The 27,484-nt window shown below is 44.9% G+C and overlaps 1 protein-coding gene across 1 annotated transcript in view; it reads left to right on the plus strand.

Annotated features, from left to right (window-relative positions):
• The window catches only part of NCLN (nicalin), a 35,305-nt gene extending 8,107 nt beyond the window's left edge, over positions 1–27,198 (plus strand). The window contains exons 4-15 of the mRNA XM_069216517.1: positions 3,863–3,957; positions 4,400–4,480; positions 4,624–4,727; positions 6,647–6,735; positions 8,204–8,343; positions 9,116–9,294; positions 14,120–14,207; positions 14,295–14,333; positions 17,934–18,097; positions 19,902–19,955; positions 20,134–20,212; positions 26,524–27,198. Coding sequence (XP_069072618.1) covers positions 3,863–3,957; positions 4,400–4,480; positions 4,624–4,727; positions 6,647–6,735; positions 8,204–8,343; positions 9,116–9,294; positions 14,120–14,207; positions 14,295–14,333; positions 17,934–18,097; positions 19,902–19,955; positions 20,134–20,212; positions 26,524–26,583 — 1,172 coding nt within the window. The 3' untranslated portion in view covers positions 26,584–27,198. The remainder of the gene's footprint in view (positions 1–3,862; positions 3,958–4,399; positions 4,481–4,623; positions 4,728–6,646; positions 6,736–8,203; positions 8,344–9,115; positions 9,295–14,119; positions 14,208–14,294; positions 14,334–17,933; positions 18,098–19,901; positions 19,956–20,133; positions 20,213–26,523) is intronic.
• The last annotated feature ends 286 nt before the right edge of the window (positions 27,199–27,484 follow it).

Raw genomic sequence — 27,484 nt, forward strand, 5'->3', positions numbered from 1 at the left:
ACGGACTGGTCTGTGCCAGCCTGCCACTGAGACGAGTTTCTTACCCCCTGGGGTGAGAGCCTTTGTGCTCTCTGGGGCTAGAAACAAAGCCTGCACTGGGTGGAGGTGCTTCACACCTTCCCCCTGCAGGAACTGTAACACCTGGCAGTGAGCCTCAAAGGCTCAGGCCTGCCGTTACAATGCCACCAAGGCACTCCAGACAGTGGAGATGGCCACCCCCTGGACGAGCACCCACTTTTGGCAGCAAGAACAGAGGGATAATGAGAAAAACAAGGAGGAGTCACCCCCTCAGCCAGGTCCACCCCTAAGGTGACCACAGCTGAAGTGACCCCCCTCCTTGAGAAATCCTCCATTTTGCTTTGGAGGAGTATGACCAATAGGGATGTGCCTCCCCTCCCCAGAGGGAGTGGGCACAAGGAGGGTGTAGCCATCCTCAGGGACAGTAGTCATTGGCTACTGCCCCCTAACCCTAATACACCCCTAAATTTAGTATTTAGGGGGTGACCCTGAACCTACATAATCAGATTCCTGACGACTTTAAGAAAGAAGAAGGACTGCTGAGCTGAAAACCCCTCAGAGAAGAGGAGGAGACAACAACTGACCCAACCCCAGCCCTTCCGTCCCTTCTCCTACTTCGAAAAGCTGCAAGATAAGAAGCAACGCATCCTGCAAGACCAGCACACCTGAAAAGCCTCCAGGGGACTGCCTGCCTCACAGAGGACCAAGATCCTACAGTGGACAGCGGACCTGTCCAAAGAAAAGACCAAGCAACCAACTCTAAAAGGACTCTGACCTCATTCCAGAGGCGTGAGTCCAACTACTGTGCACCCAACGCCCCAAACCGTGTCCAGAGAAACCAACTATCCAGAGAGGATCCCCAGACGACTCCGATGACGTGTCCACCCTAGGCTGACCTCTCTGCACCCACACGATGCCGCCCGCAGAGGGAATCCCTAGACCCCCCCCCCCCCCCCGAAACTCCCCCCCCCCCCCCCCCTGACTGCAACTGCCCGGGACGAAGATATCCGACGCCTGGAGAAGCACTGCACCCCGAGGACCATAAGAAACCGACCACCGGTGCAGCAACGACCAGCAGGCAGCCCTCACCCTTGCCCAGTTGGTGGCTTGCCAGAGAGGGCCCCCTTGGCCCTGCCTGCAGCGCCTAAGTGACCCCAGGGTCCCTCCATAGAGTTATATTGAGAACCCAATGCCCTGTTTGCCCACTGCACCTGGCCTCCCCGCGCCGCTGAGGGTGTGGTTTTTGTGCCTACATGGGGCCCCTACATTACTCCTCCAAACCCCCCTGGTCTGCCCTCTGACAACGCGGGTACTTACCTGCAAGCAGACTAGAACCGTAGTACCCCCTGTCTCAATAAGCACCCATGTTATTCTGGCTCCTGTTTGAGCTCTGCACCTGACTGGCCATCTGTTGCTGGTGCTGGCTGCTCGGTGTTGCCTTGATCCCCCAACGATGGGCTACCTATGCCCGAAGACTGAACCCATAAGTGTGGTACTTACCTCCCCCAGGAACTGTTAAAAATTGCACAGTGTCCACTTTTCAAATTTCTAAAAATTTAAAGTTCTAAGTATTACTATGCAAAGTACCCTTCATTTGATGTACTTACCTGCTAAATTAATCTTGTGGTTCTAGAAATAAATTAACAAAAGAATATACAAAAACCTATTGGCCTAGAGTTAAGTCATTGAGTATGTGTTTTTACTTATTGCTTGTGTATGTACAACAGATGCTTAACATTACCCTCTGATAAGCCTAACTGCTCGACCATACTACCACAAATAGAGCATTAGTATTTTCTACTTTAGCCTCTGTCAATCCTTTTGGGAACCCCCTGGACTCTGTGCACACTATATCTCATTTTGATATAGTATATACAGAGCCAGCCTCCTACAGTATCGACTTAACAAAATAATGGCATTTCAACAACGAGTAATACTGGCCACATCTTCACTCTCCAACTTTTAAATAATTGCACTTCTTACAGAATAACACCCTCATAGTCTTAAAATATTACAATTTTATGTTTCTTTTTTGGTTTTGTTGAAAAATTTAAATAGTTTTTGCCCATAGAAAGGAAATTTGTAGTTTGGGCTGATTTGGGGCACTCGGACCTTCAGTTTTCACACCAGTAGTTTTCGCCCACAGAAGTAGATAACACTGCTTTCTCTGGCTGCATATGAGAGGTTGCTAATCTTCTCTCACAAAGATGGTGTACTAGAAAAAGGGGTAAAATACCATAACCCAGGGACCCGGGTGTAGTAAGAAAATAGGTACAGGTTCACACGGAGAAAGTGTAGCCTTAGACATCCACGGCAGTAGTTTCTTTCATAAGAACCCTTCTCACAATTAGATTATTCATACATTCAATGCATATTTATTAAAAAAAAAAACGTAAAAATAACTTTAAGAGTGCTCCTATTAGGTGATAACGCAGTGCAAAACTGACAAGGTGAATAAATAGTGCAGTGGTGAGATATACAATCATATATATATGTGACTAAAAGGGGATAGTATCATGATTGTAGAGACACTCCTTTGCCAAGTGTCAAAAAATTCACATTCTAATAAAAACAGTCCACATCTGAAAATTGTCAGTTTCAACCCACAATGCCAACTTAATTGGAAATGGGTCATCATCAGGGCAGCAAATTAGGACACACCAGAGTTACTATGGTAATAGTCTTATATCCTACAGGGTATCACAATCAGAGCTTGTAACAATTCTTCTATCTGAGGGAAAAGTGTCTGGGTAACCTGTGTCAAAGGTCCATCCAACCGCCATCATTTCATTCACAAGGGAGGCTTCTCCTAATTTGCTCAGACGATTCCAGACCATACAGAACACTGCTGCCAGAATCATCCTGGACCTCTCCAAACGAACCCACATCAGCCCCACCTGAGAGACCTGCACTGGCTCCCCATCTAGAAGAGATGCCAGTTCAAGATCCTTATGCATGCCTACAAAGCCCTCCCCAACCTAGGACCTGTCTACATCAACCATCGACTGAACTTCCACCAACCCTCCGGACACCTGCACGCCTCCTCACTCGCCCTCTCACACTCTCCCTGCATCCGTCTTAGCCGCAGTGGTGACTGCTTCTTCTCATACATCGCTGCCAAGACCTGGAAGGAACTTCCCCTCCAGCTCCGTACAGCCCCCTCACTGACAGACGTGCGTAAGAGACTCAAGACCTGGCTGTTCAACGGAGACACAGCGCCCAGATACCCCTTGGGGTGACAGTGTTGCGCTTTACAAATGCTGTTTGATACCCTATAAGCAGATCACTGAAAGTGGTTGCTTAATACATGTCATTGTATGGATTACTGTAGGGGAACAAAGACGTATTTGAGCTAAGAACACAAAGAGAGACAGGAGATGAATTCAGAAGGAGGACAGAGTAATGTGGTTTTGCAAGCCAGGGAGGCAGCTTAAAGTTAGATGATCAATAAAGAGCAGCAGAACCTGGGTAACAGACGAAGCTCAGTTTGTAATGGCAGAGAATCCCGATGCAGCTGTTGGCTATAGTGTGGGGCTGTAGATGTTTTAAATGACCAAATTGCAGCCCAGTTATGCTTTATATACAATTATCAGCGATAGCTTATTTAATATATTCTTGAAATGGCAATGGTTCAAAAAGGGCTGCTATCTACAGTACTGTGTTATTTGAGGTGTGATTGCCTCACATGGATTTTCTCAAATCATATACAAGAGAATATGAAGGAGTTTCCTATCAGTTCTGATAAATGTATGCCTGGTTCAGCTTTCTGTTACTAGTGTATTGCTGTGGTGTAAGCTTGCCCACTCCCTACGTTTATTTCTGACTTCTGTCTTTTTGTTTGCAGTCCTCCTTCACACCGCTACTGCGAACGGGTTCCAGATGGTGACCAGTGGTGGTCAAAGCAAAGCCATCACTGATTGGCAGGTGACTAGTGTGGAGGTGAGTTTGGCCTGGTGATGGTAGTGCCATGGCCTTCTAAACTGCATTGTGTCAGCAGTGCCAGTAAAGTATGTGCGCGATTGCTCTGGATGATGGCTTGCACTTTAAGCCATGGCGTTTCCCTGTCTAGCCCTCTGATGCTTCATGGACCTCCACTCATTGGCCTTTCGGGGGTGAGCAATGGCGCACTCTCAAGAAGGACCCATTTCCTAGCATGGCCTCTTGTCTTTTGGATTCAGAGTATTTGCTTTCCCGCTTGATCTTGAAATTGTGAATACAGTACTTGAGAAGGCACTGTTTCTCTGTACTTGTCCCACAACATCCCCACTGAACACCTGCCATCCCACCCCACTCAGTGCCACCAGAGGTAAGCCTTGGTCATTGGGAAGAGGATAATGTAATCAGTGTTCCTCCTGTTGAGTATATGTTGTTCTCTTTGTAGGGAAAGCTGGCAGGCCTGGGTGCTGAGGACATTCCTACCATTGTGCTCGTTGCACATTACGACTCTTTTGGCGTAGCCCCGGTGAGTGAGTTCTGTTGCTTTTGTTTCTAGAATAAATCTTACCTTCCTGTAGTGGGCCTCCATCCCATTTTCCATCACATTGGAGCCTGAGCTGCCAGTACCTGGGCTTACTGGCTAACTTTCCAACTCCTGTCTCCCCACAGTGGCTCTCCTACGGGGCTGACTCCAATGGCAGCGGCGTCTCCATCCTCCTGGAGCTGGCGAGGCTCTTCTCTCGGCTCTACACCTACAAAAGGACTCATGCAGGGTAAGAAAAAAAAGACATTTGAAATGCTGGTAGAATCAGATAGGAAAGAGAAATGTGGATGCAGATACCTCCCACAATGTTTCTCTCCCAGTAGAATTCCAGCCAGTTCCCCTTAGAGGAGCCCGTTCCATTGGTGGAGGACAGATTGAACCACGTGTACTGTATGACTGATCTGTTTCGGAACTTGTCTAGTGACGCTGTACTAAGCCTTCACTTGGCGCTCGGTTTGCAACAAGCCTGGAAGTAGCCCCATCTATCCCACAGGGGGTCACAAGATAGTCTAACTGCTTCTGAAGGAGAGAATCATTGGTTTCTAGTACGGAAGCTCGTCCAACACTGATACGAAGGAGCTGGTGCCCGACCACTAACGCTTGGTGGCCATTCATGAGCTAGAGCAGTGGTTCCCAACCTTTTGATTTTTGTGGACCCCCACTTTAACATTAATGGAACCCAAGAACCCCCACTGAATCATCATGGGAATCCGGGGACCCTCACCTAAGTCATTACTGGAAGCTGGGGACCTAATTTGTCAATATTTCTTAATATTTTTTAAATTTCTAGGCCCTTGCGGACCCCCTGAGAAGGCTTTGCGGATCCCCAGGGGTCCGGGGACCACAGGTTGGCAACCACTGAGCTTGAGTCAAGCTTGGAGCTTTTTCTTGCCCTAGAGATAATCTGTGGCAGAACCTTGGAGTGCTGTGCTGCTTCTAGAAGATTCACAAACCACTGTGTGCACTCTAAAGTGATGCTTTACTTTCTGATGTTTAGGTATCAAAAATTGCCTTTGGTCACCTGTACGACAATGGCGAGGCATCTTTACAAAGCTATGTTGTTGGTAGTTTCATTTTACAGTACGGTCCTTTGTTGCCTCTCTAGGGTGAGGGGTGGATCACAAAACTAGACACCTAGAGGAATGCTTTTCTGTTTTATAAAGCACAAAATCATCTCCAAAGCGCCATCCCGACGATAGACGGCCATCCAGCCTAAACTCCATATGCACCAAATATAAAGAATGAGTGCAGAGGTAGCCATGTCTTCAGCAGCCCATGAAAAGTCAAAAGGCCAGAAGTCGAGCGTAAATAAAGAACAACAACATTCCAGTGGAAGGGGTGAAGGATCACCACCCACACGAGATCTCCTGATGCTCACACAGTCGATAATCGCCTGACTGATGGATCGAAGGGCTCTCACTGGCTTCTGAAAGGCAACCATACCATTGAAGGCAGCTGGCCCAGCACCATACACCGCTCAGTCCGCGTGACAGAATAGCTTGAATATAGCTCTTTCTTTTGTTTACACTCCCTGCGGCTTCTTACTGTTAGCCAAGCCTGAGCCCCAGGGAGCTCAACCCTCCTTGCCAGTACAAGGCATGTGAAGTGCTGGAGTTTTTCATACTTTCTGATGGAGTTGCGGCCTCTCTCCTCACCACAGCATGGAGGGAGGACCCTGTTTCTAAAACACAAATAGTGTTTAGTGCAAATATTAAACATGATGAGGTGAGCTGGGGAGTGGGGGGATAGAGGAGGGTGTAGTTAGAGGCATGTCATTTGGTAAGTGGCTTACAAGAAAGGGAAAATATATTTAAAAAACGCCCTGTGAGGGTTATACCAGCTTACAGTGATAAGTTACCAAGGAAGTGGCTGCTTCTTTTTTGCAGTCTGCTGCCCCCTTATGAGGCTGACTGGTCCTCCGTCAAATGCTGGAGATGTGGAGGGGGAGCAAGCGTGTAAAATGACCCATCACTGTCAAACACCAGATTTTGTCCATCAGGCAGTTTCAGTCTAACGTGCCTTTAGGATACCCTAGAGGATAGAGCTCAGGATTCTGACCAGTGTATCTGATTTATTGACTCTGAGCAGTACTTTGGACTCTGACAGCTTTACTGAATAGGTCTCTTCATCTCCTTCCACGTTGTGCAGGTACAACTTGCTGTTCTTCGCCTCCGGTGGTGGAAAGTTTAACTATCAGGGGACTAAGCGGTGGCTGGAAGACAACCTAGATCACACAGGTGAGTGTTTGAATGATGTCCAGGTTGGAAGAGATTGCTTTGAGTAGCTGCTGTTTTAAATAGGATGTAGGCGAGTACTCCGTGTACAATACTATGGAGGGAAAGCTCTACTAGAAAGGATGACTGAGTACTCAGTGTAGAATACTACGGAGAGAAAGCTCTAGTTGATAGGATGGTGTGAATACTTGGTGTATAATACTATGGAGGGAAAGTCCTAGTTGATAGGATGTACGTGGATGCTCAGTGTAGAATACTATGGAGGGAAAGCTCTAATTCAGTGGTTCCCAACCTTTTGACATCTGTTGTCCCCCCCCACTTTAGCATTATTGAAGCTCGGGGACCCCCACTGAATCATTAATGGAATCCAGGGACCCCCTACCGAGTCATTACTTAAAGCTGTAGACCTAATCTGTTAATATTATTTAATTTTCTAAGCAGTCGTGGACCCCCAGGGGTCCCCGGAGCAAGGGTTGGGAACCACTGCTCTAGTTGATAGGATCTACATGGGTACTCAGTGTAGAATACTTCGGAGTGACAGCTCTAGCTGATAGGACGTACATGAGTACTCATTGTAGAATACTTCGGAGGGACAGCTCTAGTTGATAGGACGTACATGAGTACTCAGTGTAGAATACTCCGGAGGGACAGCTCTAGTTGATAGGATGTACACGGGTACTCAGTGTAGAATACTTCGGAGGGATCGCTCTAGTTGATAGGATGTACATGAGTACTCAGTGTAGAATACTTCGGAGGGACAGCTCTAGTTGATAGGATGTACATGAGTACTCAGTGTAGAATACTTCGGAGGGACAGCTCTAGTTGATAGGATGTACATGAGTACTCAGTGTAGAATACTTCGGAGGGACAGCTCTAGTTGATAGGATGTACATGGGTACTCAGTGTAGAATACTTCGGAGGGATCGCTCTAGTTGATAGGATGTACTTGAGTACTCTCTGTAGATTACTATGGAGGGCTTTCCTGTGCTGGGTAATGGGTACGCTTAGGGCTATGTGAGGAGACAGTGAAAAGACGTCACAGCAAAAAACAATGGGGGTAAAAAGCACAAACATATTAAAAGATGGAAGTGGAAGACCAAGTAAATGATTCTTATTAATTGTATCGTTATCAAGAGTGACGTCGTAATTCCATAGTTGTGGAAGGGTCCCAGCGTTTAACCTATTTTCAGGACCCGTCCGTTGGACTGTGCAGCTGGTATGGCCAAGCTACATCTTCCATAGGAATCAAGAGATTGCCAAATAGTGTTACCCGAGTCATCAACGCCCCTTTTTCATTTGTAGTCGCTTGATCTCCCTGGGAAAAGGTGAGGACCAGCAGTGTGTACACAGCAGGGTGAGAAGCCAGCAATGCAGCCCTTCACAGGTGCTGTGGAGGTCGTTTGAAAGCATCTTTGTCCTTCCTGACTAGGCTGCTGGCCTGACATATTCATCACTCTTCTCTCTGTTCCAGATTCCAGCCTCCTACAAGACAACGTGGCATTTGTGCTGTGCTTAGACACCCTAGGCCAAGGGGACACCCTTCACCTGCATGTCTCAAAGCCCCCCAAGGAAGGGACACTACAGCACACCTTCCTGAAGGAGTTGGAAATGGTAAGAACTCGTACAATGTGCTACACGTGTATTTCTGGGCTACATGTGGAATATTGAGAAAAGGGCAGGTAGCGCTGGTTAAGCAAAGTATTTGGGAGGTATAGTCAGTGCTTAATTTGTGGTTGTTGCTTCCGGTGCTGAGCACCGGCACTTATTTTGGAGAGCCGGGGCTTATTCTTCTGCCTCAAACATGTACTGCAGGCAAAAGACACACATGGGAAAGACGGATGAGCGGAAAAACGAAAAAGCGTTACAATCTGAGAAAGCAGAAAGCTGCAAGAGTAAGTTGAAGGGGCAGGGAGTGGCTTTATATGGATTGAAGCACCCGAGATGGCTTCAGGATTACGCCGCCTCAGTAGTCAATGTTCACACATTTAATTGCAGCAGGCGTGTGTTTAAGAGGAGGGCTTTGGGCACCGGCACCTTTTCATTTACAAATGAAGCACTGGGTATAGTTGAGGTGGGGGTGAATCGCAAAAATGCCGGCAGTCCTCTACAGGGCACCGAGGAAGATCACTAAACAAGTAATTACTGGAATGGGAGTTGTATTTTTTCTTGGGGGTGGGGGAGGTAGTTGTGTGGAACTTGGGCCATAGGATAAGAGTTTTGGGACAGCCTTGAAACGTCTGTGAATGAGGGGCTGCCGATTTGCTCTCCTCGAACAGATAACACGTGAGAGTCTAGGTTGTGGCGGTAGAAGGGGTTCACTCTTCCACGGGCATGAAGCAAGGGTTCAGGCTGCGTCTCATCAGTGCTTGGGCTCCCTCTGCAGGTGGTGGCGAGTCAGTTCCCAGAGGTGACCTTCTCCATGGTACATAAGAAAATAAACCTGGCAGAGGACCTGCTGGCGTGGGAGCACGAGCGCTTCGCCATCCGCCGCCTGCCAGCCTTTACAATGTCCCACCTGAGGAGTCCCAAAGACGGTCTCCGAAACAGCATCATGGATGACAGGTTGGTGATGCGCACTGGCGACTCCTGGTCAGATCTGCGTGTACTTCAGGGTCTATGCATAGATTAGCCAAATCTTGGAGTGGTTTAAGCTATCTGTAGAATAATTGAATTGGCTGCTGACTTTCTTTATATTACTGCGCTGGTTTCCAAGGCCACCAGACACTTCGGCAGGTCTGGTACTGCCATAGTAGACTCTTTTTCCAATTGATGCAGTAGTTAGTTTTTTCCTCTTTTTCCTATTTCTTTAAATAGCCCCAGAAGTTACGTCTGTGTATTGGGTAGAAGAGGAAGCACCTGGTGGTGGTACAGGGTCCTGGGGAACCTTAATCTCTCACATAATACTGGGAAGCCCAGGCTCATAAATGAGTGTCCTCGGGCATATTGTATGCCGTTAGATACCTTTAGTAATAATGTAATGAACACTTGTTTTTGGAGTGGAAAATCACCCCCTAGGATGGACACTAAGTCCTATCACTTTGTGTGAAGCTTGTGGTAGACGAAGAGGGCTGCCTGGTACACAAGTCTGTACTTGAGAATGTTTTCAGAGAAACCCTCTTTAGGTTTTGCTTGCACAGCACTTGCAAATTCTTTTTGGTTTTTGGCTGATAAACCTGCACACCTAGACAAGCATGTGGCTGATGTGTAAAATAATGGGGCAGATTTATTAACGCGCATTGCCAGAGCATTTAGTTTCGTCTGTGCGAGATCCATTGGCTTCATCAATGTCTTTTAGATATGTTGCACAGCAGCACAGGCTGGAGTGCAAGATAGCTTGAAGCAAATTAAAAACTGCTACAACGTGGCCATTGTTGACCACGTGATGGCGCTAATACTTCCTTTCCTTTCAGCTGTGTTGCACAGGACCCCGTGCTGTTGTGCAGCATGTCTAAAAACATTGACAAAGCCAATAGATCTTGCATAGGTGAAACCTATTGGCTTTGCCAATGCTTGTTTACATGCATGACTTTACTCTTCTGAAGCAAAGCTCGGTTGCTTAGAGTGCTGGGTTGCAGAGAGAGGATGACTCTCGATTATTTTAGGCGTAGTGCAAACCAAGCGAATTGAGTCAATCCACAGGCAAGGCGATGATATGCTTTCTCAAATGCCTTTTTGGTCCAGTCCCATAAGGCTAGAACTACAGACTTGTATCCCTACTGAGCCACACGACGGCCCATCACTACTCCAAGACACCGCCCCTAAAGCCCTGCTGTTCTCGTAATTTGTACTGTACTCTGCTCTAAAATGGTACCCGGGGGCCAGAACCATGTTGGTTTATCGAACTGTGTGATGGGGTCAGCAGTGGCACCAGAACAAGGAGCTAGCCTGCCCAAGGAGATAATAAGCAGTGTTTGGTGGCGGCTTGAGAATCCAGACTTGAAACAGATGCTGCACATAAGAAGTCCAACATCTAAATGCTGAATGGGTACCTAATCAGGGTTCAGGGTCTTAAGAAACAAAACCCACAGCGACTGATGTTACTGGGGACAGAGATGAGGAACAAAGCTGAACTAGAATGGCCTTCTAAAATTCTGTGGGTCCTACTCACAAAGGTAAATTTGAATTTACATTTTTCAGGCCTGTCAAGAATGAATTCACAAAGCTATTCCCAGCAGGCATAAAACCATTTAGAGGTGTGGAGCTACAGGTGTGAATTCTTGCTGTTGATCTCTCGAGAAGCAGACGTGGGGATTTCAAAGTGTGATCCGCCTTAAAAGTTTGGGAATGCCCACCACCATATATATTTGTGGGCATTCCTAAAGTCTAAACTGTAAATGGTCTGAAATGTATTGTAACTGAGGACTGGAGTAACTCCCTTTCCATGGTGTGAAGAAGAACTGATTACCCTAGATTCTCTGAGAGTGTAGAGAAGGGTGCATGGCCTTCCTATGAGCACACCTAAAGAGTGTTGCCTAATTAATCTTAGTCCCTTCAGTATAGTAAATGATTGCAGTTTATACTGGGAGCCGATGCTTTAATTTGTTTTCCTGCTCCACCAATTAAGAAACTAATATGTTTATCCCCAAACACCGCAGCACTTTATTTGTTTCGTCTTTAATAATTGTACTCCTTAGTTTGTATGGGTAGATGGAGGGGTCAAATTCTAGAACAGAAAGTTCTGAAAATCGACTTGTTAACTAGATGTATTGCCATGAGTAAATAATGAGGACATGCATTAAAATGAAGTTTGTATCCTGTATTACATGTACTACGTTTAAGCCATGTAGTCTATAAAGAAATACAAAATGCATACTTGTATTCTGACGGAGAGCCATGACAAGTCTGCCAAAGAGAATAGTGGACTGACGTCTAAAAGGAGAACAAAATATTACCCATAAATGTTGATAGTTTTCATTCTGTCTGGGTCTGGTTAGAGTTAGTTTCATTTGTGGTCTGTGGTGGTCTCTAGCTCTGCGTAGCAGGTCTATCTTGATATGGCCAAGATTTTATGTAGAAGTCCCTGAACTGTAGAAGACAAAGAAAGACGATCTTAGAACAGTCATAGAAAGAAAGGAAGGACTTAGTGAGCTACAACAGCGGTGAGTGAATGGCGCGTGTACGTTCTGTTGCAAGGAGGTGGTGTGTGCGTCCACATCAGAGGTATTGCGTCCGCGGTGTGCCAGAAAGACTGGTGTGCTGAAAGGTGGTATAGTCAAAATAATTGGGTCCAGTAGGAAGTCTGGTCTTGAGCAGGCCGGAATATGCAACTCACATGTATGCTCAGCAACAATGGATAAGAAGGTGTGCGTTCGACACTGAAAGAAACCTAGGAAACGAAGACATTATTATCAGTGTTGCAATTTTTTTGCATCAAAGAATAGACATGAAAAAGAAAGAAAACCGATATTTTCTCTCCAGAGTAACGTATAGACGTGTATTGCTCTTGGGCTCTCAAGTTTAGAAAAAGTTAACTAAAGGTTAGCGAAAGCATTAAGAGTAATGATCCAGTAACTCTATCATTGACGCAGCTTGTTATAGATTTCCACCTCGGATGAGGTTTTTAAAATAGTTTCTGCACCATGTTTGCCCATAAAATGGGCATCTGCTGGATTTTTCTTGTGTATTATTTGTTGATAAGATTGTGTACCTTTTTTTTTCTGCCTGGGCACAGTATAATGCAAACTACCTAGGTGCTTGTAGAGATGATCCGATCCTCGAGTGGTGGGTTGTGTTCATGAGGTGCAGTTTGCACATGCAGTAGTGAGTGACGTGTGAAAAAGCCTTTGGGTTTCCTGTTGTAAAGACTTTGTGGTTGGCCCTGCTTTAATTCGGAAGGACAAACATTGTTTCGTAGATTCTGACCTCTTCTGAAGGTCATGGTAGGATGTTTTGTTACTGCATTTGAGATGCTTGAGTTGTTGTACTTGGAAACCAGTATTCCCGTAAATTCTGGCCCTCATGGATTTAGTCACAAAATATACCTGTATTTGTTTACTTGCGGTTTTATTGATAAGTTGTGTGTGTATTCCTTTTCTTCTTCGGTTAGTAGACCCACTTCTGTCTAATTGATCTCGTCAGTGAAAATAGTTTCCTCTCACAGGTTTTTCTCCAGTCTTTTGTAGCGCATGGTTTCAGTTAGTTGTCTTTGTGCTTCTGAATTATTGTAGTTATCATTAAAGATCACAAGATGGGGACCTTTATTGGATTTTTTGATAGTCTTATGCCAGGGATTAATGCTGAGCAGCAAAAACGTAGGTTGAGCTGGAGATGTCGGTCCTGACCTTCCTCTTCTCTGAATCGACCCCGTTGTGCTTGTAATAATATAATGCTCCCCAAGACCAAGATAAACATTCAGCTTTTAGACTGAACACACTGAATACCCAAGACAGAAAAGATGTTTCAATCGTAACCCAGGCTTCAGTGTACAATAGAAACGGTGCAGGCGAAGCGATGCCGTATAAATAAACTGTGCCGTTTGCTTTAGAAGTAGAAAAACAACGCATCTGGGTGTATCTTCAAGCTGTTGACCCAGCTTCCTGTGCTCATGAATGGTGTGACCTGGTGATATCTGAAGGGCTGTTTGCTGCTGAGAAAAGTCACTCCACGTTTCCCTTTATCTCAATCGGCTGTGTGTACATGGTGTGGCCTTTCCTTAAAAGGATGTGAATAGATCCTGTTGCTCATTTATCTGAGGAAAAGCCTTCTTGTTTTGAAAGTTTGCCAAACCTTCACAAGATAGCACTTGAGGAGCACAGTCACATGTCTGGTGGATCTCACCAGCTCTGAGGCATGGACATCAAATCTGATGTGCAAATTCTGGCAAAACTCCAGCCCCTCTCGCGCCAGAGTGGATATCTCCAATGTTGGAGGCAAAATTACATCCGACGCTAAATATCAGTCCCCTGCTTTGAAGGAATCCCTTTGCCACCAAGGAGCTCTAAAATTTCTTACACATGTTATTTCTCACCAAATAAAAGCAGTTACTCCACTGCCTTTCTACATTCCCTTTGGTCACTCTGTAAGGTGAGAATTAATGCACAACCAGCCTCCCCCACTCTTGGAAGAAAAAGCCTTGTTAAGACTGGCCAAGTGCATCATAACAATCCGAGATCAGGTCCAGGCTTTATCGAGAAGTGGGTTGAAACCTGTGACTTTAATATTTTAGTGTGAGGTTTGCAGAAGTGGTTGCTCCTAATTAACTCTAAACTGCAGAGTAAGTTACTGTGCAGCTGGCCTGCTCATCCACCTCCATGGTTGTATCATAACTACTGACCGTTCATAAAGAAAAATATGTTCCACAAGTGACCTACCAAATGTACTCCATTAGTAATACCTTCTTGTGTTCCCCTCATGGTCATGGTGAAAGTTTGCCTTCCTTCTTTTACAGGTCACGAGTGAACATATCTGTATTAACTCGCAATACCAGGATCATAGCAGAGGCTCTGACCAGAGTGATCTATAACCTCACAGGAAAGGTAGGTTGCCACGTCTCCTCTACTGCTCCACAGGCTGAATATCCTACTCTGGCCATGATTCAACCATTCCTTCTCTTCTCGTTCCAGGGAGCCCCTGAGCACCTGCAGATCTTCACCGAGCAGATGGTAAGCACGAGAGCGCACAGGTTTTGTATTGTCTTGGCGCAGGGTACTCGACTGCCCGGCTTCTGAGCAACGATGTAGCTACAATGCAGGTGCAAACGTTTAATATCAGACACTAACCGTCTTAGTGCAGATTCCGCTCTAGGCTAGAAGACATGTAATCTATTTTTTCTCCAACCCCACCGATACCAACCTGGTGAGCTCTTTAGATGCTGTTGAAAAGGCCAGTGTCCATTTCACCATCGTTTCTTGGAGTTTGTCTTTCTTCTTTCACACCGGTCTCCTGAGGCACTTTGGTTGATTCCACGTTAGCCAGAGATTGAACTCCCCTACTGCATTGTTTTATCCCAGGGACTAAGACGCGCCACACCTTGATGTACACTGTTCACATGCTGGCATGCATGTAGCTTCACCTGCATGGTTTATGAACGAGCTACTCTTCCAAAGGGCCACTGTACTTCTCACCACTAGTGATCAGCGGTCACTTAAAAGGTGAAGTCTACGGCCCCACACTTCTGTGTGTGCTGTTCTCGACACATTTAGCTTCTCACTGACCACAACTCCGTACTTGGGTATGTACCTCCGGATGTTCAGAAGAAGCCATGGATGGATAAAGTTGTTCTCAGCTCAGTGACATCACACCACACCCACTGGTGTGTTGCAACCACACAGAAACCACTGTTCCTGCAGTAGCTTTTTTTTCCTCTCAGAAAATGTTTTTTGTGTACCCTGTTCATGATCTTATTATCACATCATGCTGATGGCCGCCTAGCTTTACAGTGCCTGTCAGAGCAGCCCTGACTTAGCACCGCACACCAGCCTTCTCTTACCATGTGTGCTCGCGCTGTCGGGGGCATCACTGTGTTGGTTAACACGCTGCAGTCCCCAAAAGGTCTGCAATTCTTGGCGCTGACCCGTCCTGCTGGAAGCAGGCCTCCGCCACCCTTGCAGGAGAGGGGAAAAGCTCCTCCGGCTTTGGATTGCTCCAGCTGTGCGCTGGTTATGTTCGGCATACATAACTGGCCGCTCCCATGACCAGCCAGAGTTCTACGCCGCTGCTGTAACGCGCGTCAAAGGGCGCAGAGTATTTGAGCTATTTGGGGGTTTGTGTTTTGTAGTCCATTTTTGGGGTACTCCTTGGCCAATCTGTCCTCCAAAACTGACCACATTTCTATACTCCATGAGATGGTAACCGGGGTTCTCTCCCTCCCAGAATGAGTGTGCTGTTCCTTTGATAACTTGTCTGCAGTTGAAGGCAGCGCCATTGCACATGACATCATTTTGAGGCTTATCCGAGCTTACTCGAGGCCACTCCAAGCTGACGTTCTTGTTGATGTTGGGTGGGATTGGTGGGAAGAAGATTCTGCTATACTTTTACATTGTCTTCCCTGCTTTGAGAGTTTTCTCTTTTATTTGGAATGCCGCTTGGATGTAGGTCGATGTCGACTTTCACAGGGTTCGTTTTCTTTTATTTTTCTTACTGTACCTGTTTGCATTGCTTATCTTTTACTTTATTTTTACTTTCTCTGTTTAACTCTTGCACAATGTCTGCAGTTTCCCTTGTGGTTTCTCTTCTGAGTTATTGACATACCCTTCTTGCTTGCAGCGCTGTACGCTTTCAGTGTATTTCTTTACACATCCTTCAGGGCTTCTCTCTTTTATGTGCTTTACTCTGGTGATGACATTTCCCTGTGCACTAGGCTGTTATAATCTATTTTTAACTGTGTTGGTTATTTTTATGGCCTGGGCCTTGATTTTTAAGCCACCTTGATGGGTTTCAAGCTCAGTCTTAAGGCCCAGATGCTGGTCTTCTGTGCTTTAAACTAATTTTTTCATCATCTATTCTTTTCCAATCTTAATTCAGAGCGTATTTGCACCTTTGAGACCTCCACATCAGGGCCTATATATATATTTGCTCCCAAGAACCCAATTTCAAATACAAATGCAATCTGTTTTCAGGGTATGCATGTGGTATTGTAAATATTGATATCAGTATGTATCTGGCTTTTTATACCCTGCTTTCAGGTACCGATGCACTTTTTAAACCCAGTATTACCAATATGCTTCACAAATATACATTTCCTTCCTGAAGCCCTGATTTGCTTTGATGTAATCTAATTCCAATATGTTTCATATAAACCATTTCAAAGAAAGCATTTAAGCGAAAACAAAATATAGCATCTTGTTGGAATTAGGATGGCATTGTGTAGTAGGATCCGTTAAGGTAGGTACAAGCTGAAGTAAATGTTACAATCAAGGATAGCTATATATTGGATCTTAGGTTAGGGTCAGGGATGGGGCTCACTTTTAGCATTAGGGTTAATGTTGGGGCCAAGGAGAGGTACAGTTTCCAGTTTTCTGGGATCTGGACACATTTAGGGCTGGGGGGAGAGTCAAAATAAAAGTCAAGGGAAAGGGTGGCATACAGGACAGTTTAGTTTTGGGTCCGCAGAGCCCAACAGTGCAGTATCCATGCGTTACGGAAGCTTTTTGTTAAGTTTTTCCAGAGACTACTGATTCTGTGGGAACATGCAGCCTTGAAAAAGCCCTAGGCTTGCATGCCGCAATAGGGTGAAACGTGTTGGGTTAACAATGCAGTTTTGGATCAAGAAAATAAAATTATTGAACCAGGATCACATATGTGCATGTACTGAATTTTTCCTTCATAAAACAGAATTGTTAAGACAATTTCTCAATTTCTGGAGGACACACATCTTTGTTTTGCATATAGCTTCAATAAGAGTTGTAATTGGCCTTATGCCCGCATGAGTGTCTTCAGAACTTTCGCATCAGATATTCAAGTGTACAATAAAAGGGAATTGATTGGAGGGCCAGGAGTGAGTCGGGCCACAGCGCCTTGCTTCCATTTTGGGTCAGCATCCGCATAGTGCTAGATTGAGTCACTGTTGCAGTTAGGGCCAAGGTTGGGGTCATACTTGGTGCAATAATGACCTGATTAGTTATAGACAATGTTGGAGTAAGGAACAAAGTTAGGCAAAAGTAGGAGTACGGTCATGGTTCAAAATAAATTGTGGGATTGCGATAAGGACTAGATTAGGGTTAGACTTTGAGCTAGACTAGGATAGACTTTGTGTAAGTCTGTCTCGCGCTTACAGTTGGTTTTCTGAAGAAACATTATAGAACACATTTTTGCCAAAAAGGGGGAATATTTCACCAAAAGTTGATACTATTTTTCATTAAAAATATTTTCATCCAAAAGATCTGCACTCCAATGTCCACTTTAGTCCTACAAGTACGGGAAAGTTCAAAGCCGTACCTTTCATTGAAATGATTTTAATGAAATATTTCCCTGGAATGGTATTTCTCTGAAATGAAGAGAGTAAATGGGTTAAGCCAGTCAGTTCAGAGTGAGAGTGCACTCTCTTGTCGTTTAAGTTGACACTCTTTAGATCTTAAATAACTATAGAAGCATTAATGAGACCCTGGTTCCAGGATACGATTTGCATGCATGATTTTCCTTTAGTTTACATATGCTCTGAATATCTTGACATATAGTTTGAGACGTTTACCTGTGAAGAGTTTTCACCCCACTCTTTTCTCCTCCTCCTTTGACCGCCCCTTTTGATCCCACCCTTATTGTAGAAAATCCAGCAGGAGCAGTTGGACTCGGTTATGCACTGGCTCACCAGTCAGCCCCGAGCCGCACAACTGGTGGACAAGGACAGCACGTTCTTCAACACCCTGGAGTACTACCTGAGCCGCTACTTGAAAGATGTCAAGCTGCACCATGTGAAGGCAGATAAAAGGTAACGGAGGCCTAGCCTCAGGGTTTTATGTAAACTGGCTCTTAGTGACATTGGGATTATCTACAGATTATGCATGTGTCCGCAGTCAGACAAGCGGTAGCTGAGGCCTAGCCTCAGGGTTTTATGTTGACTAGCTCTTAGTAACATTGGGATTATCTACAGATTATGCACGTGTCCACAGTCAGACAAGTGGTAACACAGGCTTGGCCTCAGGGTTTTATGTTGACTGGCTCTTAGTGACATTGGGATTATCTACAGATTATGCATGTGTCCACAGTCAGACAAGCGGTAGCTGAGGCCTAGCCTCAGGGTTTTATGTTGACTAGCTCTTAGTAACATTGGGATTATCTACAGATTATGCATGTGTCCACAGTCAGACAAGTGGTAACACAGGCTTGGCCTCAGGGTTTTATGTTGACTGGCTCTTAGTGACATTGGGATTATCTACAGATTATGTATGTGTCCGCAGTCAGACAAGTGGTAACGGAGGCTTGGCCTAAGGGTTTTGTATCAGCTAGCTCACAAACCATCCGGTACAACTGCATGCAGTCACAATTTTCTGTGACAGTTACTCGTGTTGCATTTAGGTGAACTGCTATTTGCATATTGTAGCTGGAGGCAGAGCAATGGCAGCTTTGCCTTACTTTAAATTGTCACATGTCTGGTCTCAGAATTAATAATCATTTTCGGTTACTCAAATCCTGTTTGAATAAGACTGAAGTTGATGCTTCAGCTTTCCCATCAGTGTTTACGATCAGAAGGAGTATCCCAACCTGTGCTTTATCTAGAGGATTTTTTAAAATGCCATTTTCTAAGTGGGGTATGCACCATCTGCATCCCATCGGCATGTCTTTATCACTGACCATTCCTAAAAAGAACTGTATGTAGGTTTTACATTTTTTATCTGTGATGTCCTTATATGCCAAATACCACTTTAGCTCACAAATATCAAGTTTAGTATTGGTATTTAGTGTTGACATTTTTTGCACCCTATTGAAGGTTTATTTGTCCATCTAATCCTCTCGGGAAATCCACCCTGGCAAAGACCACCTGAGCCTGTGAGATAGACCATATTTGTTCGAGAACCAACCCACTCTCCCCTACTCAGGAGAGAGGAGTGAAATGTATCCGGTTTGCCACACGCAAGGTGCTACTTGGCATAAGAGAAGTTGCTGAACAGCAAGTGGGCCTCAAATATCTTGTCTTCCAATTCAAAGCATAGATTTTGGACAGTCGACAGCCCAGGGTCAGCCATAGGTCCTGCTTTTGGACGGGTGCAACACTGTGCATAGCGCAGCCCTTTGGCTGCTGCTGGACTTACTTTGCAATTCTCTGCATACCCAGTATGTTCCAGAGTTCATTCTTGCAGTGCTCTTGCATCCTTTGCCAAAAGATAACGGCCGTCTGGTACCAGTGAAGATCAGGTATACATATGTGGAGTGATGCATCCTTTCATGCAGGTCCAGCTGATCTAGAACCTTTTGGTGGTGCACCCCAGCAAAAAGCTAAAAAAATATCTTAATAGCCCAAATAGCAAATGCTAATCTATGGTTCTTCGATGATTGTCCAGTGTGGAATACCACGGACTGGGTGAACCTTTTCATGCAAGCATTTCCCTTATTGTTTACAAGGACCTACTAGCAACAAAGTCTGTCAGCACATTATGTTAGAAAGCGCAGCATTCCTTGATGAACAGCATGCCATGGCAATTAAATTTGCTTGGCATGGGTGAAGAGAGGAAGGAAGAGGTGGGTGGTGTACCACTGTTGGGACAAGTTCTTCAGAGCCTGATTCTCTCTTTCAGGGATCCAGAGTTTGTCTTCTACGACCAGCTGAAGCAGACAATGAACGCCTACAGGTAAGTTCTTTACCTTTTTGATATTTTTTTTTAATGAATTTCAGTAGTGGGTTCTTTTAAAGTCCTGAACCTCAGTCTCTTAATTTTGCCTAATTTCATATTTTATGGACATTCTTTATCTTTACAGTTTTTCTGTCTTCAGCAGAATCAGTTGATTATTTTGTTTTTTTCCCTCCAGAGTGAAACCTGCAGTCTTTGATCTTCTTCTGGCTCTCTGCATAGCTGCATATCTGGGTGTAACCTACCTTGCAGTCCAGGTGAGGGAGAGTATGAACCCTTAGACCTCTTTTGGAAGCCATTAGCTTTCCTCAAGTAGACTAATGGGGCATTTATTTTAATTTTTAATTTTGATTTTTTTTTAATGGTCATTTTCACGGAATAAAACATTGACATACGTTTCCTTTTAAGTTAATGATATACAAAACTTTGGGCATGATCCATAAAGGTAAACATACACTTTTGTGTAAGTTGACTTTTTTATATTCAAAAGTTGACTTTTTTTATATTCATAAACTACAAATTTAATTTTACTAATTTATGACTCTGGAGATTCCGCATTTGGGGCGAAGAACTCTGCACATAAAAAGACTTGCACAAATAAAGGAGTGTTCTCCAGACAGTGAACTCCTCCTAATCTTTCTGCTGACACTAAACATTAATTGTGGTCTTAACTTAATTGCCTGAAACCAGTTAAAGAACTGGTCTGGTGGAATCCATAAAACATGGTCTGTAAACGGAGTATAAATATGGGGTCCTGGAATTCTTTGGTGACCAGAGCCTAGATAGCACCCTAGAGGGTGCTGGTGAAAGACCTTGGTGATCTAGAGCTGGTGTCCTTCACAGCCATTGTCCCATCCAGATTAGGGGGCATACCCTGGAGTCAAAGGAGTCCAGTCGCTGAAGAACGGCTGTGAGTGGGGCTCTTCCTGTGGAAAGAAATACTGAAGGGACCTCTGTAGACAAACTGTGTGCAGGAGATTCTAGCTCAGCTACTTGGAAAAGGAAGGACTAGTACCCCTTGCCTGGGATCTGTACTCTGAGCCACAACATAAGAAACTGTGCTGCAAAACATAGTGGTGAGCTTGCGTGCCTTCAGTGTGCCCCCTAGATCCTCTTGTCTGTACGTAAAGTGTGGTAGGCCCTTCAAAACTGCCTGTGAGTTTTCTACGGTGTCAACAGTGCAGGTTAAAACATCTCGCCACCACAAGAATTAGCTTTTCTGTGCTCAATGCTGTGACAACACTTGTGGCTAGGAGCTCCTGCTGTCCTTAAGAACTTAAAGAGCCCACAGGTTCCACTAACAGCAAAAATTGAGGGTTTGCAGCATGAATCTTTCTGGATTCACATGCTGTGTATTATTCCACCATCTAGTGGTCGGGTGAGGAATTGTCTGTTTTTCTTCGTTATTTTATTTATTTATTTTTCGGGGGGTGGGGGAGGAGACAAGTGTCGTCTACCACCATTTGGTGGTAAGTCTGTCCGTTGAGTGATGTCAGATGGTGCCCCAGATGTTCCTGTGGCCTTTTTTTAATTCTTTTTTCCATCGCTGGATCTGAAAGCAAAGGAGGAGCTGCTGCGAAGAATTACAGGAAAACACCAAATCATCGAACAAGATGAAGAAGAAACCCATGAGAGAAAAGGGGACCCTTCACTCTCCCTTTTGACGGGGAACCCCACTGGAGTCCGCACGCTCTTGGAGAATAAGACATGGTAGGGGTCATGGAAAATAACCTCCTTTAAATTTTGCTGAAACTGCCACCACAAGTTGGCACATAGAGATCCCCCACAAAGTCTGCAACCTCTGCCTACCTAAAGGCCACTGGCACGAGGACTGTGAAACCTGTGCTGTGTTCATGCCAAAGGACCCGCAAGATACCCCGAAAACAGAGGCTGGAACATTATTTGACCATGACCAGCAGCCAAAAACCACAGATGTCACTCAAAGATATGGGATGATCCAGCGACTATAACGAGAACATCGAGGAGGTGGAGTCAGCTCATGGAAGATCAGATGTTGAAATCCTCGAAGGAGACGCTGAAAGAAAGCAGGCGGTGAAGGATGCGGAATAAAAGTCAGAAATAGTAAGAAGACTGCTGAAAGGCTCAGAGGCAAAGACCTCGGAGAAAAAGCCACACAAGGCAGCCTCGACGTCTATGAAAACGCGAACAAAAGAAGCCCACGGCTCCCCACCACTGGATAGTGATGAAGGGAAGGTGTGGAAAAGCGCAATGGGTAGAGAGGCACCGAAGGAAAAAGCAAGACCTTCTCCGGAAGAGCTGCCAACACCAAACAAGAAGCCATCCTCAACGCTGGAGATGGAAAAGGCACAAGAAGTGGAAATGTAAAAACAAAGGCTAGAGCCAGAAACGGCCTCGCTCTTTCTACGCAAGAAGGATTTTGACGCATTAAAGGAATTCCAAGTCAACCTTCCATGGTTTTTGACACCAAAGAGGAGGAAGTGGCATTGGCAGTCGCAGTGACACTGAAACCGCATGAAGAGGAAGCCAAAGAAGCATTTTATGACCACAGAGGGGAGGACGCTTCAAGGAGGAGTCATGGAACGGCCTCGACACGAAGAGCCAAGAAGAAGAGGTAGATGCCTATCCCTGGAGGCCATCTCCACCCGATGCCATCACATTGTAAGACAGTCTGGTCAGAAGGGCCATAGAAAGGTATGCAGAGATTCCTGTTTCCTCCTGGAGACCTTGAGATCAGCCAATAAGGGGAACCTGTATCTACCAGTGCTGCCCACCATACTGGATCAGGGCAAAGAGGCATTTCAGGAACCTGCCACTGCCAAGGCAGTTACTCTCTCTCTCCCCCCCCCCCCCCTAAATACATCCAGGGCAACACACCAACAAATTCCATCATTGTCGTAACTGCTAGTAAGAGAAGGAATGCACACATCTCAGCAGCTCCCCCACCACCAGAAAGGGAGAGCAAGTGACTAGAAAAGGTCGGGGAGGAAAATGGCGAGAAAGGCAACAGCGCAATGGTGAATTGCTAATTCCAACATCCTCCTTAACAGGTACAGTCACCAGCAATGGGACGATATTGAGGAACTCATGAAAAAACTCCCAGAGGAAGACAGAGCCAAGGCAATAATCCAAGAAGGCAAAAACATTGCCAATACTTGTTTGAAGTCAGCCTTAGAGGCAACAGACACTGCCAACAGGCAGATGTGTACAGGCACAACATTAAGGTGACTCACCTGCTTCTTAATATCAGGTTTTAAACAGAAAGTTCATGCATCGATTATCAACAAACCAGTCCTTCAAAAGCAAGCAATAGAAAGGGTACCAATAAATTAATTAAACAAAGAACTACTCACCATATTTCTTGGTTCCAAAAAAAAAACCTCACCTTAAGACCAATTATGAATCTCATAAACAGGCTCATCCGCACACAGTATTTCAAAATAACAATACAAGAAGTAATCAGACTCCCACAAAAAGGGGACTGTGGCAAAAATAGACCTAAAGGATGCATACCTATACATGCCACTAAGCAAGCACACGAACGGTACCTTTGATTCGTAATAGAGAAAGTACACCATTGGTTCAAAGTTTTTTCCACTGGGTATAAAGTCAGCACCAATGAATGGTATGTACTTTGCAGCAGTCGCAGCTTTTCTTAGAAGGAAGGGAATACACGTCTATCCATACCTAGACAACTAGCTCGTAAAGCAAAGACGAAACAGCAATACCAAAGGGCCAGTGATCACACCCTTAGAACACCTAGGTTTTTCCATAAAACACAAGAAGTCAGCTCCAATATGTTAAACTTAAAGCAACCTTTTTAATTGCAATCGCATCACTATGGAGAGTGAGCGAACTTCAAGCATTTACAATACAGGAAGCATACATGCAAATACATAAAGACAAAGTGGCTCTCAGAACAAACCCTCAGTTCTTACCCAAAGTAGTGAGTAATTTTCACATCAACAAAACCATTCAGCTACCAGTGTTTTTCAAAAACCCACACATATAAATGGAAAAAGCACTGCATACCCTGGACGGAAGGAGAACTTTAATATACTACTTGCAAGAAACTAATCAGTTTTGCAAATGAAACCAATTGTTTGTCTCCTGCGTAAAATCAACCAAGGGATCTCCTATTTATAAAGGGAACAATTGCATGATGGATTATGGAAACAGTATAAATGTTACTCGTGCTACTTAACAGCGTAAAAGACACTTCATCACGCCCGAAGGCTCACACAAGATAGAAGGGTGCAACTCTAGCATTCTTAGCAGTGTGCCCATAGACACAGTCTGCACAGCAGCGACATGGGCCTCTCCTCACACATTTGCCAAACATTACTACTGAACAAAGAAGCTCAAGTGAGACAAAAAGAACTACAGCACCTGTTTGCAAGTTCTTCTTCATTTCATCCCAACCAACCTAAAGAAGGGGATACTGCCACATAATTTAATGCACAGGGTGTAAATCTAGAAAAGGATTCATGCTGTAAAACAAAATGGTTACTTACCAGTAGGAGTAGCTTTAAGAAATTTCTGGATTCAAATGTGACACACCCACCTCCTCAGAAATGGGAAACAAGACAGATGGGGAGGAAAAGCAAAAAAATAAAGACAAACTTGCTACCAAATGGTGGCTGACGACGCAGACAACAAAAAGAAATTAAATAAGACCATTCTGGAACCAACCACTATATGCCGGAATAATGCGCACCATGTGAATCCAGAAAATTCTTCAAGCTACATAACACCACATAATGGTAAGTAACCATTTCGTTACTATTTTTCACATTTTCCAAATGCCCAAGTGTACAAAGCTGCAAATGTGCCTTTGTGCTGTGAGTTTCACCACCCCCAACATCACTAGTATGCATGGACCCTGCATGTGTTGAAAGGGAAAGCTTTTTCCCCCTGTTATGGACTTATGGTGAGGCCTCCCCTTTGAACTAACTCCCGGGTGGTATGTCCTCTTTATTTGGGTGGAAGCCGAATGAAAATAGAGACTTTTGTATGCGGTATTGCCCTCTGCCTCGTGTGCTATCGGAAGGTTGAAGCAACTGGTTCCTGTTCCTTCCGTTAGCCTGGATAACTTTAGACTAACATGAATAATTCCTGTGCTCTTGGCATGATAGAGGATTGCAGGAATGCACCATGACTCGAACCTGAAGCCACCGCTCTGCTCCCGTCTCTCTAGTAAGTTGATTCTCAAACACGAGATAGTTCCACTCAGTCGTATTCACGCACGGCCAGCCAATAAAAAAGCAGCTCTGATCTAAGGTATACAAGAATCCATTCCCTCAGCAGGTCTTGCGTCATCCATCCATCCATCCATCCTTCCTGGAGGAGGTACATTGTTAGCTTCCGCTTAGAGGCAGGGGCTTGCCTGCTGCTCTCACACCGGGCACATGTTGCAGACCTGAAGTAATTGTATATGTACCTATGAAATTAACCCAAATGTTGGGGGAATACATTCTCCATTAGTAGCAAATCTAGCAGTCGGGCAAATTATACGTTCAAAGTGAAGAGCATCTCCCTTTTCTGTGAGTCACCAGCACTGGAGACCCAGGTTATTTGCTTCAGTTTCTACGAGATATTTCCTTACAGCCAAGATGGAGTGAGTGATTCCCCATCTCTACTGGAATTGCAATGCTGCATGGGTTGCTGGTATCACAACATGCATGAAGTACCCGTTTAGATCTGCTTTCCAGTTTCTGACACCCTCAATGGCCTGGGTTCGGACACTTGGACAGCGGTTTTGTCTGTACTAAGATGCCTCCAGTAGCCTCTGGGGTAACGTGATGTAACCGGTGTGCTGCAAGCTAGACCATGTTAAAGCGCACGCCATGCAGGCGGCTTCTGTGTTTACTGTACGCGTCCACTATCTCCTTGGGAGTTAAATCTTTGTGCCCCACGCCAGTCTTCTTGAAAAAGATTTAAAGCTTGCAGTGGATGCTGGGCCTGTGAAGGTGGTTTATATTTCTGCAGTATGCCAGGAGAAGGGGAAGAGATGTAATATTTGTGCAGAATACTGAACCATGTAGACAGAGTTCATGGGATGTCTTGTGAATGAAGATGAATATTCTGCCGGATGCCTGGCTACATGAATTGTGCAGGAGTTTGATCTTCTGAAGGTGGTGAACAACGCTGGCTTTCTGAGGCCATCTTATGGGGTTTTATAAAATACTTGTGATGTGCACTGAACTGTGTGAATGAACATCTGGTAATAAACGAGTTTGAGGAAACTTCTCATTCCCGGAGTGCTCTTTGGAGGATTTGGTGAGTTGGAATGAGAAAAAGTAAGTCGATTCAAAAAGTCAGTAGATTCAGCAAGAAAGCCAATGAGTGCAAATGTTGTGGGCATAGAGCTGTGTTTTGAGACTTATAACTGGTAAAAAGTAGCTTGTGAGTTCTCTTTTCCCTTTTTCGCAGGCGCGTCCGCCACACTCCTTCCCCTCTCTTTGATTTAAATTTTAGGTCAAGCTGGTGGAATAAAGTATAACCGGTCCATCTGCAATAAAAGTTGGAACTAGACCCGCTAAAAGAGAAGTGCACAAAAGTGATTGTCTTTTCTTCTCATCCTGTTTAGAATTTTGGTCTTCTTTACAAGTCTGTGCAGAGGCTGTCAGTCCGGCCGAAGCAGCAGTAGCCGCATCTGTCCGCCTCCTTCCATTTCTTTGAACCGAACTCTGTTTCCAAGGGGCCTGGAGACATCCCAGTCCGAGAGATGAGTGCTGTTGAGAGACCGGAGGGCATCTTTCCGAAGACCATGTAGAAAGCAAGGAGAGGAAGGCTGATGCAGTCTGTTTTTATGGCTTCACTCATCACTGAGTTACTACATTGAAGACTGAGGCTCTGAATTATCCAAGGCTCATCACATACAAAACGACAAACTTGCAGAATCTGGGCTTCCTCGGTATCCGACATGTTTTGAGGGGAAGAGGCCGAGAGTCACTTTCCATGTTGTGCCATACTTCCTCGTTCTGTTGTCATCCATCGCCGTCCGTTTCCACTGGACCTCATGTTTCTGCAGGAAGCGACTCCTTGTGGTGTAGGTATCATACATCATCCTTCTGCGCAATGTTCAAAATGTCAGGGATTTCTTTTTTTATGTTTTTAATTACTGCACTGACTTTGTTTCCTCCCCTTTTCTTACCCGAAGCCATAAATGCTGTGTCAGGGATGGGGTGAATTTTGAGATAAAGAATATAAATCTAACCTTCCCAGGAAAAAATAAAATTATTTAAGATGGTGAAAATGAAAAGGCTTTTGTTTTTTTCTTTTGCAATACTTGTAAGTGAAGGGAGGTGGCAGCAAACGGCTGCGGTTGAAGGAAGTTGTGCACAAGATCAAATAAAAACGTGTGTAGAGGCCTCTTGATTAGGGATTGTAAAGGACTTAAACTGGATTACACCTCAATCAGCCCACTGCAGGTGCCTTCCACCTACCAAATGCCAAAATCACCTTAGATGCAGGAATCACTCTGCCCCCATCTTCCTTAAAATCAAATCACAGTTCCCTACATAAGATGGATTCCACGCATGTTCTCT

Source organism: Pleurodeles waltl, chromosome 12 (assembly GCF_031143425.1).
Source record: "Pleurodeles waltl isolate 20211129_DDA chromosome 12, aPleWal1.hap1.20221129, whole genome shotgun sequence".
NCBI classification, from domain to species: Eukaryota; Metazoa; Chordata; class Amphibia; order Caudata; family Salamandridae; genus Pleurodeles; species Pleurodeles waltl.